General features: G+C 47.8%; 1 protein-coding gene across 2 annotated transcripts in view; it reads right to left on the reverse strand.

The window, feature by feature from the left end:
• LOC132398992 (ankyrin-repeat and fibronectin type III domain-containing 1-like) overlaps nucleotides 1-12,959 on the reverse strand; it is a 755,630-nt gene that overhangs the window by 62,511 nt on the left and 680,160 nt on the right. For both annotated transcript variants that reach the window (XM_059978830.1, XM_059978831.1), the window contains 2 exons: nucleotides 12,295-12,510; nucleotides 7,888-8,054 (listed from right to left, as the gene is read on the reverse strand). In XM_059978830.1, the coding sequence (XP_059834813.1) occupies nucleotides 7,888-8,054; nucleotides 12,295-12,510 (383 nt within the window). The remainder of the gene's footprint in view (nucleotides 1-7,887; nucleotides 8,055-12,294; nucleotides 12,511-12,959) is intronic.

Consider the following 12,959-nt stretch of genomic DNA (forward strand, 5'->3'; position numbering starts at 1 on the left):
AAAACCATAAATAATTAAATAATAATAAGTTAATTATTCCAAGTGGAAATAAGTCCAGGACCAGCCTATTGGCTCAGGGTTTCTGACACTCCGAGGGAGGAGTTGTAAAGTTTGATGGCCACAGGCAGGAATAACTTCCTATGACGCTCAGTGTTACATCTCGGTGGAATGAGTCTCTGGCTGAACGTACTCCTGTGCCTAACCAGTACATTATGGAGTGGATGGGAGACATTGTCCAAGATGGCATGCAACTTGGACAGCATCCTCTTTTCAGACACCCACCGTCAGAGAGTCCAGTTCCACATCCACAACATCACTGGCCTTGCGAATGAGTTTGTTGATTCTGTTGGTGTCTGCTACCCTCAGCCTGCTGCCCCAGCACACAACAGCAAACATGATAGCACTGGCCACCACAGACTCGTAGAACATCCTCAGCATCGTCCGGCAGATGTTAAAGGACCTCAGCCTCCTCAGGAAGTAGAGACGGCTCTGACCTTTCTTGTAGACAGCCTCAGTGTTCTTTGAACGGACCAGTTTATTGTCAATTTGTATCCCCAGGTCTTTGTAATCCTCCACCATGTCCACACTGACCCCTCACGGGGAGAATATTTGACAGGAGCACAGATATTGAGGGTGAATCTCATTGAAACCTATTTAATTTTGAGAAGCCCAGATAGAGTGGATGTGCAGAGGATGTTTCCTATATTGGGAGATTCTAAGAGCAGAAGGCACAAAATCAGAATAATGTCCATTTAGAACAGAGAAGAAGAGGAATATTTTTTAGCTAGAAGGTACTGAATCTGTGGAATTCATTGCCACAGATGGCTGTGGAGGCCAAGTCATCTGGTATATTTAAAATGGAGTTTGACATGTTCTAGGTTACAGAGAGAAGGCAGCAGAATGGGGTGGAGAGGGTTAATAAATTAGCCATAATCAAATGGTGGAGCAGACTCGAGGGGTGATTGGCTTAATTCTGCTCCTATCTTATGGTCTTCTTCCACAATCTTGTCCTGTGCACCCTGTCAGCACTCTGCCTGGTACCCTCAAACCCTGGCTTTTCATAGTCCCAACCACACAATCACACCTTCCTATAGCATCGTTACCCCCTCCAAAATCATAATACAAAAATGTAATAATGAGAGGGGCTTCTCTGGGTCAGGTTTCAGACCTGGACTGTGAGATAGGACTGCTGGACAGAGTGGTCACCAGTAGGCTGGGAACTGCTGGAGTTTCTGGAAAACCAAAGGGAAAAGCCATAGTGAGTAGAACGTGTCCAAACACCTCGAAAGGATGCTCAGACAACTGGAGGCCTTTTGCAATGCCTGGGGCAGAAACAGAGGCACAAGACAAATGATTTGTGTTACACAGAAGACAGAGTCACTATTGAGGACAATGTGTCCTAACCCTTCGACAGGAAGCTCACACAACTGCTGACCTTTGGCAAAGTCTGGGGCAGAGACTGAGGCAGGCAGATGGATGGCTGTGTTTCCACATCCTGGTGACCAACACAGTGTTGTGAGGATTAGGTGATGATGTTAAGCCTTTTGGTTCAACCCATCTGTGCTGGTTGGAATATGTCAATAAACCAGACACCAGTCTGACACAAGGAGACCAGACACCAGACCGTCTGACTCAGGGACCTCAGAAACCAGATGACTCCTGTTCAGAGGATCGGACATCACCACATGCTGCCCAGATGTAAGTCCACATGTTATCCTGAACACCTTTGCCAGGCGCAATTTGTATGTTACTTCCCAGTTGCCAGGGTCAGAGATGTCTTGAGCGTTTCCATGGCATTCTCAAAGGTGAGGTTGAGTAGCCAGAAGTCTTGGTACATACTGGCACCATTAACATAGGTAGACAGGTGAGGAGGTCCTGCAGAAGAATTTTAGGGAGCTAGGTAGAAAGCTGAAAAACAGGACCTCCACAATAGTAATTTCTGCCCACTCTACATGCCAGTCAGGGTAAGAATAGGTGATTTAGAAGGTGAATATGTGGCTGAGGAACTGGTGCAGGGGGCAGGGGTTCAGATTTATGAATCATTGGGATCTCTTCTGGAGAACGTACAACCTGTACGAAAGGAATCAGTTACACCTAAAACCATGGGGGAACCAATATCCTTGCAGGAGTTGTTCAGGAGGGCTTAAACTAATTTGGCAGGGAAAAGGGAACTGGAGTGATGGTGCCAAGGTTGAGGCAGTTGGCTTACAAATAGAGGTAGAGTGCAGTGAGACTCCAAGCAAGGAGAGTCTATTGACAGAACAAAATTGCAGGACTGAAGGTCTTATATTTGAATACACACAGTTTATGGAATAAGATAGATGTTCTTGTTGCATGGTTACAATTTGGCAAGTATGATGTCGTAGGCATCACTGAATCATGGCTGTAAGAAGATTATAGCTGGGAGCTTAGTTGTATTGAAAGGACAGGCAGGTAGACTGAAGGGGAGGTGTAGCTCTGTTGGAAAAATATGAAATCAAATCATTAGAAAGAGGTGACATAAGATTGGAAGGTGTTGAATCGTTGACGGTAGAGCTAAGGGCAGTTTCTGCAAGGGTATAAAGACACTGATAGGAGTTACAGTATATACAAACACCATCTCCCCACCCGCACCAGCAGTAGTAAGGATGAGGTCTACAAATTACAATGGGAGATAGAAAATGCAGGCCAAAAGGGCAATGTTACATTAGCTATAGGGGATTTCAATATGCAGCTAGAATGAGAAAATCAGGCTGGTGCTAGATGCCAAGAGTAGGATGCCAACACTAGAATTTCTAGAATGCCAACGAGATGGCTTTTTAGAGCAGCTCATCATTGAGCCCACTAGAGGATCAGCTATTCCGGATTGGGTGTTTTTCAAAGAACCAGAACTGATCAGTGATCTTGAGGTAAAAGAAGACTTGCTGTGAATGATCATAATATGACAGAAGTCACCCTGAAATGTGAGAAGGAGAAACTAAAGGTGGATGTATACAATACAATGGAGTAAACGGAATTACAGAGGCATGAGAGGAGTCATCCAGAATTGATTGGAAAAGAACACTGGCAGGGATGATGGCAGAGCAGCAATGGTTGGAATTTCTGGATAGTATTCTAAAAGCAAGATGACACAACCGTGGCTAACAAGAGAAGTCAAAGCCAACACAAAAGCCATTGAAAGGGCATGTAATAGAGCAAAAATTACTGGGAAGTTAGAGGATTAGGAAGCTTCTTAAAAATCACCAGGTTGCAACGAGAAAAGTCATTATGAAGGAAAAGATGGAATACAAAAGTAAGCTAGCCTGTAATATTTAAGAAGATAGCAAAAGTTTCTTCAGATACATAAACTGTAAAAGAGAGGTGTGAGTGGATATCAGACCGCTGGAAAATTATGCTGGAGAGGTAGTAATGGGGGACTATGAAATGGCAGAAAACATGAATAAGTATTTTGAATAAGCTTTCACTGTGGTAGACACTAGCAGTATAGTAGAAGTTCGAGAGTGTCAGGGGTCAGCAGTGTGTGAAGTTGCCATTAGAAGGGAGAAGGTTCTTGGGAAACTGAAAGGTCTGAAGATAGATAAGTCACCTGGATCAGATGTTGTACACCCCAGAGTTCTGAAAGGGGTGGCTGAAGAAATTGTGGAAGCATTAGTAATGATCTTTCAAGAATCACTAGATTCTGGAGTGGTTCTGGAAGACTGGAAAATTGCAAATCTCATTGCACTCTTCAAGAAGGGTAAGAGGCAGAAGAAAGGAAATTATAGGCCAACTAACATGTACAAAAGCTGGATGAACTCACCAGGTCAGGCAGCATCCGTTGAAATGAGCAGTCAACGTTTTGGGCCGAGACCCTTCATCAGGAATGTTGAGTGCTCATTTTAACAGATGCTGCCTGACCTGCTGAGTTCATCCAGCTTTTGTACGTGTTGACTTGACCACAGCATCTGCAGTGTACTTTGTGTTTATTATAGGCCAGTTAGTCAGGCCTCAGTGTATGGGAAGATATTGGAGTTGATTGTTAAGGATGTAGTTTGGGGGTACTTGGAAAAACATGATAAAATAGACCATAGTCAGCATGGTTTCCTCAAGGGAAAATCTTGCCTGACAATTCATTGAAAAATAAATGCAGGATAGACAAAGGAGAATCAGTGGATGCTGTGCACTTCGATTTTCAGAAGGACTTTGACAAGGTGCCACACATGAGGCAGCTTAACAAGTTAAGAGTCCATGGTATTACAGGAAAGATACTAGCATCGATAAAGCAGTGGCTGATTGACAGGAAAGAGTCGGAATAAAGAGGGACTTTTCTGGTTGACTGCCCATGATTAGTGCTGTTCCACAAGAGTCTATTTTGAGATCTCTTCTTTTTACATTATATATCACTGACCAATGACAGAATTAATGGTTTTCCTGTAAAGTTAAATATACGTATACATAAAGACTTGGCCTACGCAGCTGCCTACGGCACAGAACCACAAATTCACCCCCTGATTGAAGAAATTTCTCATCTCTGTTCTAAAAGGACACTCCTTTATGCTGAGGCTGTGTGCTCTGGTCTTAGATTCTCCCACCATCAGAAACATCCTTTCCACATCCACTCTATCCAAGCCTTTCACCTTTCAATAGGTTTCAATGAGGTCACCCCTCATTCTTCTGAATTCTAGTGACTACAGGCCCAGAGACATCAAACGCTCTTCATATGACAAGCCATTCAATCCTGGAATCATTTTACTGAACCTCCCTTGAACCCTCTCCAGTTCCAGCACATCCTTTCTAAGGGGCCAAAACCTGCTCACAATACTCCAGTTGAGGCCTCACCAGTGCTCTATGAAGTCTCAACATTACATCCTTGCTTTTATATTCTAGTTCTCTTGAAATGAATGATAGCATCACATTGGCTTCCTCATCACAGACTAACCCTAACCCTAATAACCTTAAGGAATCCAGCACAAGGACAAGTTTTTTGTATTTTCTCTCCATTTAGAAAATAATCAACCCTTTTATTTCTTCTACCAAAGTGCATGACCACACACTTCCTGACACTGTATTCCATCTGCTATTTCTTTGTCCATTCTCCTAATCTATCTAAGTACTTCTGCAGCCTCTCTATTTCCTCAAAACTACCTGCCCCTCCAACTATCTATATCGTCTGCAGACTTTGCAACAAAGCCATCAATTTCATCACCCAAATTCCTGACATATAAAGTAAAAAGAATCAGTCCCAACACAAACCCATGTGGAACACCACTAGTCAGCAGCAGCTAGCCAGAAAAGTTCCCTTTATCCCCATTCTTTGCCTCCTGCCAATCAGCCACTGCTTTATCCATGCTAGAATCCTTCCTGTAATATCATGGGCTTGTAGCTTGTTAAGCAGCCTCATGTGTGGCACCTTGTCAAAGGCCTTCTGAAAATCCAAGTGCACAACATCCACTGATTCCCCTTTGTCTATCCTGCTTGTTATTTTTTCAAAGAATTCCAACAGATTTGTCAGGCAAGATTTTCCCTTAAGGAAACCATGCTGACTATGGCCTATTTTATCATGTGCCTCCAAGTACCCTGAGACCTCATCATTAATAATTGACTCTAACATCCTCCCAACCAATGAGGTCAGACTAACTGGCCTATAGTTTCAACTCTTCTGTCTCTCTCCCTTCTTGAAGTGGAATGACATTTGGAAATTTCTAATCTTCTAGAACCATTCCATAATGCCTCCACAATCTCTTCAACCACCTCTTTCAGAACCCTGGGTGTACACCATCTGGTCAAGATGACTTCAGACCCTTTAGTCTCCCCAAGAACCTTCACTCTAGTTATGGTAACTTCACACACTTCATGACACCTGATACCTGGAACTTCTACCATACTGTTAGTGTCTTCCACAATGAAGACTAATGCAAAATACATTTCAACCTTTTACTGCTATGGGCAGAAGTTCCCACTAGCTTCATACAGGCTACAATTATACCAGTGCCTAAGAAGAATAATGTGGGCTACCTTAATGACTATCACCCAGTGGCACTCATATCTACAGTGATGAAATGTTTTGAGAAATTGGTCATGACTAGACTGAACATCTGCCTCAGCGAAGACCTGGACCCATTGCAACTTGCCTATCACCACAATAGGTCAACGGCAGATGCAATCTCAATGGTTCGCCACACGGCTTTAGTTCACCTGGAGAACACAAACACCTACGTCAGGATGCTGTTCATTGACTATAGCTCAGCACTTAATACAGTACCATCGTTCCCACAATCCTGATTGAGAAGTTGCAGAACCTGGGCCTCTGTACATCCCTCTGCATTTGGAGCTTCGACTTCCTAACTGGAAAACCACAATCTGTGTGGATTGGTGATAACATATCCTCCTCACTGACGATTAACATTGGCGCGCCTCAGGGGTGTGTGCTTAGCCCACTGCTCTACTCATTTGAAGAGGACTAGGATATAAAAACAAGGATGTAATGTTGAAGTTTTATAAACCACTGATGAGCCCTCACTTGCAGTATTGTGAACAGGTTTATGCCCCATGTCTTAGAAAGGATGTTCTGGAACTGGAGAGGGTTCAAAGGAGGTTCATGAAATAATGCAACACACTCAAAATGCTGGTGGAATGCAGCAGCATCTATAGGAAGAAGTACAGTCAACGTTTCGGGCCGAGACCCTTCATCAGGACTAACTGAAAGAAGAGATGGTAAGAGATTTGAAAGTGGGAGGGGAGGGGGAGATCCGAAATCAGAGGAGAAGACAGGAGGGGAAGGAATGAAGCTGAGAGCTGGAAAGTTGATTGGCAAAAGTGATACAAGGCTGGAGAGGGAGAGGTTCATGGGATGGAGGCCTAAGGAGAAAGAAAGGGGGAGGGGAGCACCAGAGGAAGATGGAGAACAGGCAAGGAGGGACAGAGAGAGAAAAAAAAAACAGAGAAAAGAGAATAGGGGGGAGGGGGAAGGAGAGATAAATAAATAAATAAACAAACAAACAAACAAACAAACAAACAAACAAATAAATAAATAAATAAATAAATAAATAAATAAATAAATGAATGAATAAATAAATGAATGAATGAATGAATAAATAAATAAATAAATAAATAAATGAATGAATGAATGAATGAATGAATGAATGAATGAATGAATGGATGGATGGATGGATGGATGGATGGATGGATGGATGGATGAATGAATGAATAAGCAAGCAAGCAAGCAAGCAATAGGGTAAGAAGGGGAGGGGGGCATAAACAGAAGTTAGAGAAATCAATGTTCATGCCATCAGGTTGGAGGCTACCCAGACGGAATTTAAGGTGTTGTTCCTCCAACTTGAGTGTGGCTTCATCTTGTTAGTACAGGAGGGCATGGATAGACATTATCAGAATGGGAATAGGACGTGGAACTAAAATGTGTGGCCACTGGGAGATCCTGCTTTCTCTGGCGGACAGCGCGTAGGTGTTCATGAAAATAATCCCAGGATTGAAAGGCTTGTCATATGAAGAACAGTTGATGGCTCTGGGCCTGTATTCACTGGAATTCAGAATTCAAACCTATGAAAAATTGAAAAACCTCAATAGAGTGGATGTGCAGGTGATGCTTCCTATGGTGGGAGAGTCTAAGGCTAGAGGACACAGCCTCAGAATAGAGAAGCATCCTTTTAGAATGGAGTAGAGAAGGAATTTCTTCAGAGAGTGATAAATCTGTGGTGACTGTATTTGAGGCAGAGATTGATATATTCTAGATTGGTCAGGGCATGAAGTGATATGCGGAGAAGTCAGAAAATTGGGATTGAGAGAGAAAATGGATCAGCCATGATGGAAAGTTGGAGAAGACTTGTTAGATGGCCTCATTCTGCTCTGATATCTTACGGTCTTAGATTCACAAAATACACAAAGATGCTGGTCACAATGGTGCTATGTTACCTGGAGACATTGTGGTTGTTCCTGATCTTGACATGACATAGGATGTTGGGCAGTTTCTGGGAGACAAGAACCCGAATCTGGTCAACTGAACTGCAGAGTTTGAGATAGCCGAGGTAAAGTCCAGGAGTGAGAACTTCATGGCTCTGTCTGTGAAATGCCACCTTCTCCTGTGGGAGGATGGAGCAACGTGAAACACAAAGTTAGCCATCCCACTGTCTCCCCAGAGTGCATGTATAACACGCCAGCTTTCTCAACCCCACACATACAATACTCCCGTCTCCCCACCCTGCACGTATACCATCACAGTCTCCCACACTACATGTACACCGTCACACTGTCTTCCCATCCTGCATGTACACCATCACATACTGTCCCCACCCTGCACGTACACCGTCACACTGTCTCCCTACCCTGAACGTACACCGTCACAGTCTCCCCACCCTACACCGTCACACACTGTCCCCACCCTGCATGTACACCGTCACAGTCTCCTCACCCTGCATGTACACCGTCACACTGTCCCCCTACCCTGAACGTACACCGTCACAGTCTCCCCACCCTACACTGTCACACACTGTCCCCACCCTGCATGTACACCGTCACAGTCTCCCCACCCTGCATGTACACCGTCACACACTGTCTCAGCACCTTTCACGTACACTGTCACATCGTCTCCCCACCCTACACCGTCACACACTGTCCCCACCCTACACCGTCACATACTGTCCCCACCCTGCACGTACACCGTCACACTGTCTCCCCACCCTACACTGTCACATACTGTCCCCACCCTGCATGTACACCGTCACACTGTCTCCCCACCCTACACCGTCACACACTGTCCCCACCCTGCACGTACACCGTCACAGTCTCCCCACCCTGCACGTACACCGTCACACCGTCTCCCCATCCTACATTGTCACACACTGTCCCCACCCTGCACGTACGCCGTCACACAGTCTCCCCACCCTGCACGTATGCCGTCATTGTCTCCCCACCCTACACCGTCACACACTGTCTCAGCACCTTCCACGTACACCGTCACGTACTGTCCCCACCCTGCATTTACACCGTCACACCATCTCCCCATCCTGCATGTACACCATCACACAGTCTCCCCACCCTGCATGTACACCGTCACACCGTCTCCCCACCCTGCACCGTCACACACTGTCTCAGCACCTTCCACGTACACCGTCACGTACTGTCCCCACCCTGCATTTACACCGTCACACCATCTCCCCATCCTGCATGTACACCATCACACAGTCTCCCCACCCTGCATGTACACCGTCACACCGTCTCCCCACCCTGCACCGTCACACACTGTCTCAGCACCTTCCACGTACACCGTCACGTACTGTCCCCACCCTGCATTTACACCGTCACACCATCTCCCCATCCTGCATGTACACCATCACACCGTCTCCCCACCCTGCATGTACACCGTCACACTGGCTCCCCACCCTACACCGTCACGTACTGTCCCCACCCTGCATTTACACCGTCACACCATCTCCCCATCCTGCATGTACACCATCACACCGTCTCCCCACCCTACACCGTCACAGTCTCCCCACCCTGCATGTACACCGTCACACTGGCTCCCCACCCTACACCGTCACACCGTCTCCCCATCCTGCACCGTCACACACTGTCTCAGCACCTTCCACCTACACCGTCACAGTCTCCCCACCCTGCATGTACACCGTCACACCGTCTCCCCACCCTACACCGTCACACCGTCTCCCCATCCTGCACCGTCACACACTGTCTCAGCACCTTCCACCTACACCGTCACAGTCTCCCCACCCTGCATGTACACCGTCACACCGTCTCCCCATCCTGCACCGTCACACACTGTCTCAGCACCTTCCACCTACACCGTCACAGTCTCCCCACCCTGCATGTACACCGTCACACCGTCTCCCCATCCTGCACGTACACCATCACACACTGTCTCAGCACCTTTCACGTACACCATCACACCGTCTCTCCACCCTACACCGTCACAGTCTCCCCACCCTGCATGTACACCGTCACACTGGCTCCCCACCCTACACCGTCACAGTCTCCCCACCCTGTACACCGTCACACACTGTCTCAGCACCTTCCACCTACACCGTCACAGTCTCCCCACCCTGCATGTACACCGTCACACCGTCTCCCCATCCTGCACGTACACCATCACACACTGTCTCAGCGCCTTTCACGTACACCATCACACCGTCTCTCCACCCTACACCGTCACAGTCTCCCCACCCTGCATGTACACCGTCACACTGGCTCCCCACCCTACACCGTCACAGTCTCCCCACCCTGCACGTACACCGTCACACCGTCTCCCCATCCTACACTGTCACACACTGTCCCCACCCTGCACGTACGCCGTCACACAGTCTCCCCACCCTGCACGTATGCCGTCATTGTCTCCCCACCCTACACCGTCACACACTGTCTCAGCACCTTCCACGTACACCGTCACGTACTGTCCCCACCCTGCATTTACACCGTCACACCATCTCCCCATCCTGCATGTACACCATCACACAGTCTCCCCACCCTGCATGTACACCGTCACACCGTCTCCCCACCCTGCACCGTCACACACTGTCTCAGCACCTTCCACGTACACCGTCACGTACTGTCCCCACCCTGCATTTACACCGTCACACCATCTCCCCATCCTGCATGTACACCATCACACAGTCTCCCCACCCTGCATGTACACCGTCACACCGTCTCCCCACCCTGCACCGTCACACACTGTCTCAGCACCTTCCACGTACACCGTCACGTACTGTCCCCACCCTGCATTTACACCGTCACACCATCTCCCCATCCTGCATGTACACCATCACACCGTCTCCCCACCCTGCATGTACACCGTCACACTGGCTCCCCACCCTACACCGTCACGTACTGTCCCCACCCTGCATTTACACCGTCACACCATCTCCCCATCCTGCATGTACACCATCACACCGTCTCCCCACCCTACACCGTCACAGTCTCCCCACCCTGCATGTACACCGTCACACTGGCTCCCCACCCTACACCGTCACAGTCTCCCCACCCTGTACACCGTCACACACTGTCTCAGCACCTTCCACCTACACCGTCACAGTCTCCCCACCCTGCATGTACACCGTCACACCGTCTCCCCATCCTGCACGTACACCATCACACACTGTCTCAGCACCTTTCACGTACACCGTCACACCGTCTCTCCACCCTACACCGTCACAGTCTCCCCACCCTGCATGTACACCGTCACACTGGCTCCCCACCCTACACCGTCACACCGTCTCCCCACCCTGTACACCGTCACACACTGTCTCAGCACCTTCCACCTACACCGTCACAGTCTCCCCACCCTGCATGTACACCGTCACACCGTCTCCCCATCCTGCATGTACACCGTCACACCGTCTCCCCACCCTACACCGTTTCAGTCTCCCCACCCTGCATGTACACCGTCACACCGTCTCCCCACCCTACACCGTTTCAGTCTCCCCACCCTGCATGTACACCGTCACACCGTCTCCCCACCCTACACCGTTTCAGTCTCCCCACCCTACACCATCACACACCGTCTCAGCACCTTTCATGTACACCGTCACACCGTCTCCCCACCCTGAACTTTTAAATCGCACACTCAGACTCCCTGAGGCTCTGGTTCTTTGATTTTCGTTGCCTCAGTGATCCTCAGTAGCCCAACCCTGTGAATACTTATTTGCCAAGGTTACTCCAGTATGCTTCTATCCTTCACTCCAACTGCTGAGAACCAAATCCCTTCATCTATGCAGAGTCAATGTTTCCATCCAGTCCACCACTCACTGGCCCTCTCCTCTCTATCCCTCTTTACAGATAAAGGATCTTGACTGTTCATTTTCTCCCGTGGGTGCAGCCTGATCTGCCAAAATCTTCCACAGCTAGTTGTTACACCAGCTCATTTCACCAAGGTTTCCCAAGGTTATTGTAAACGCACAGTGAAAGACATCTTAAATGTTGTGTCAATGCCTCCCGTACCCCCTCTCATCCTCCCAAGCCATGTGTCCCAGATTCCAAACATTCATGAGGGGGTAAAAACATTCTTCCTCAGATCCACCTTAAAACTCCTACTCCTTCCCCTAAACCTCTCTTCTCTTGTTTTAGACACCTCCGCTGGAGGCACCATGAAGCCCACTGTCAGGCAGATCCACCAGGCCCTTTGCACCCTCCCCTACTCCAAGGAAAGCAACCACATTGTCTGCAGTCTGTTATCAAGGCAATCCATGTAGCCCACGTCCTAGGTGAGGTATCCTAGCTGTCCTAAGCATCAAAGTTGTAATGACTGTATATAATGTTTGATGCAGAGGGTATGCTGCCTCTCAGCTGGGGGCTTTGTCACAACCATTATCCTACGTGTAGAGTCGACAGCAGTATGTCCAGCGCCGTAGGCTCATCTGCCGCAGACAGCGACTTGCGCTGGTTCTGAATCTTAGCCAGCGGAATCCACCTGACGTTCTCCAGGCTCTGCTGGGAGCTGAGTTCCCTCATGGTTACAATCAGAACATTCCCCTGTCTGTCCTTGATAGGTTCGAAGTACAGCTGGCCAAGTTCCTGGGTTCCAAGCAGTCCCTGCAAAACAAAGGCAGCAGGTAAGAGACCCATCACGTGCAGGCCTACGACTCACAACGATACGGTCCTTGGGAAGGTTAAGTGGTGTCTTGAGACATTAAAATGGTGGATATTTTCCTGTGCTGGGAGGAGTGGAAGGAGCAGATATCTCAAAATATCAGGCTCAGTACACTCATGGCACAAACCTTCAAAGTATTCGTTATTTGAGCCAACTTCATTGATCATTAAGATCAGGGCTGATGTCAGATTAGCTTTGCTCCAGTTTTCTGCCAATTCTTTCAACCCCTCAATTCCCAAAATCCAACCCCCCATCTTTTGGCTTGGAATAAGATCATAAACAACTTCTCCACATCCTTTCAACATTCGATAGGTTTCAATTAGCTCACCCCTCATTCTTCTGTATTCTCGTGAATACCAACCCAGAGCCATTAAACATTCTTGATATGACA

This window comes from Hypanus sabinus, chromosome 9, assembly GCF_030144855.1.
Source record: "Hypanus sabinus isolate sHypSab1 chromosome 9, sHypSab1.hap1, whole genome shotgun sequence".
Lineage (NCBI taxonomy): Eukaryota > Metazoa > Chordata > Chondrichthyes > Myliobatiformes > Dasyatidae > Hypanus > Hypanus sabinus.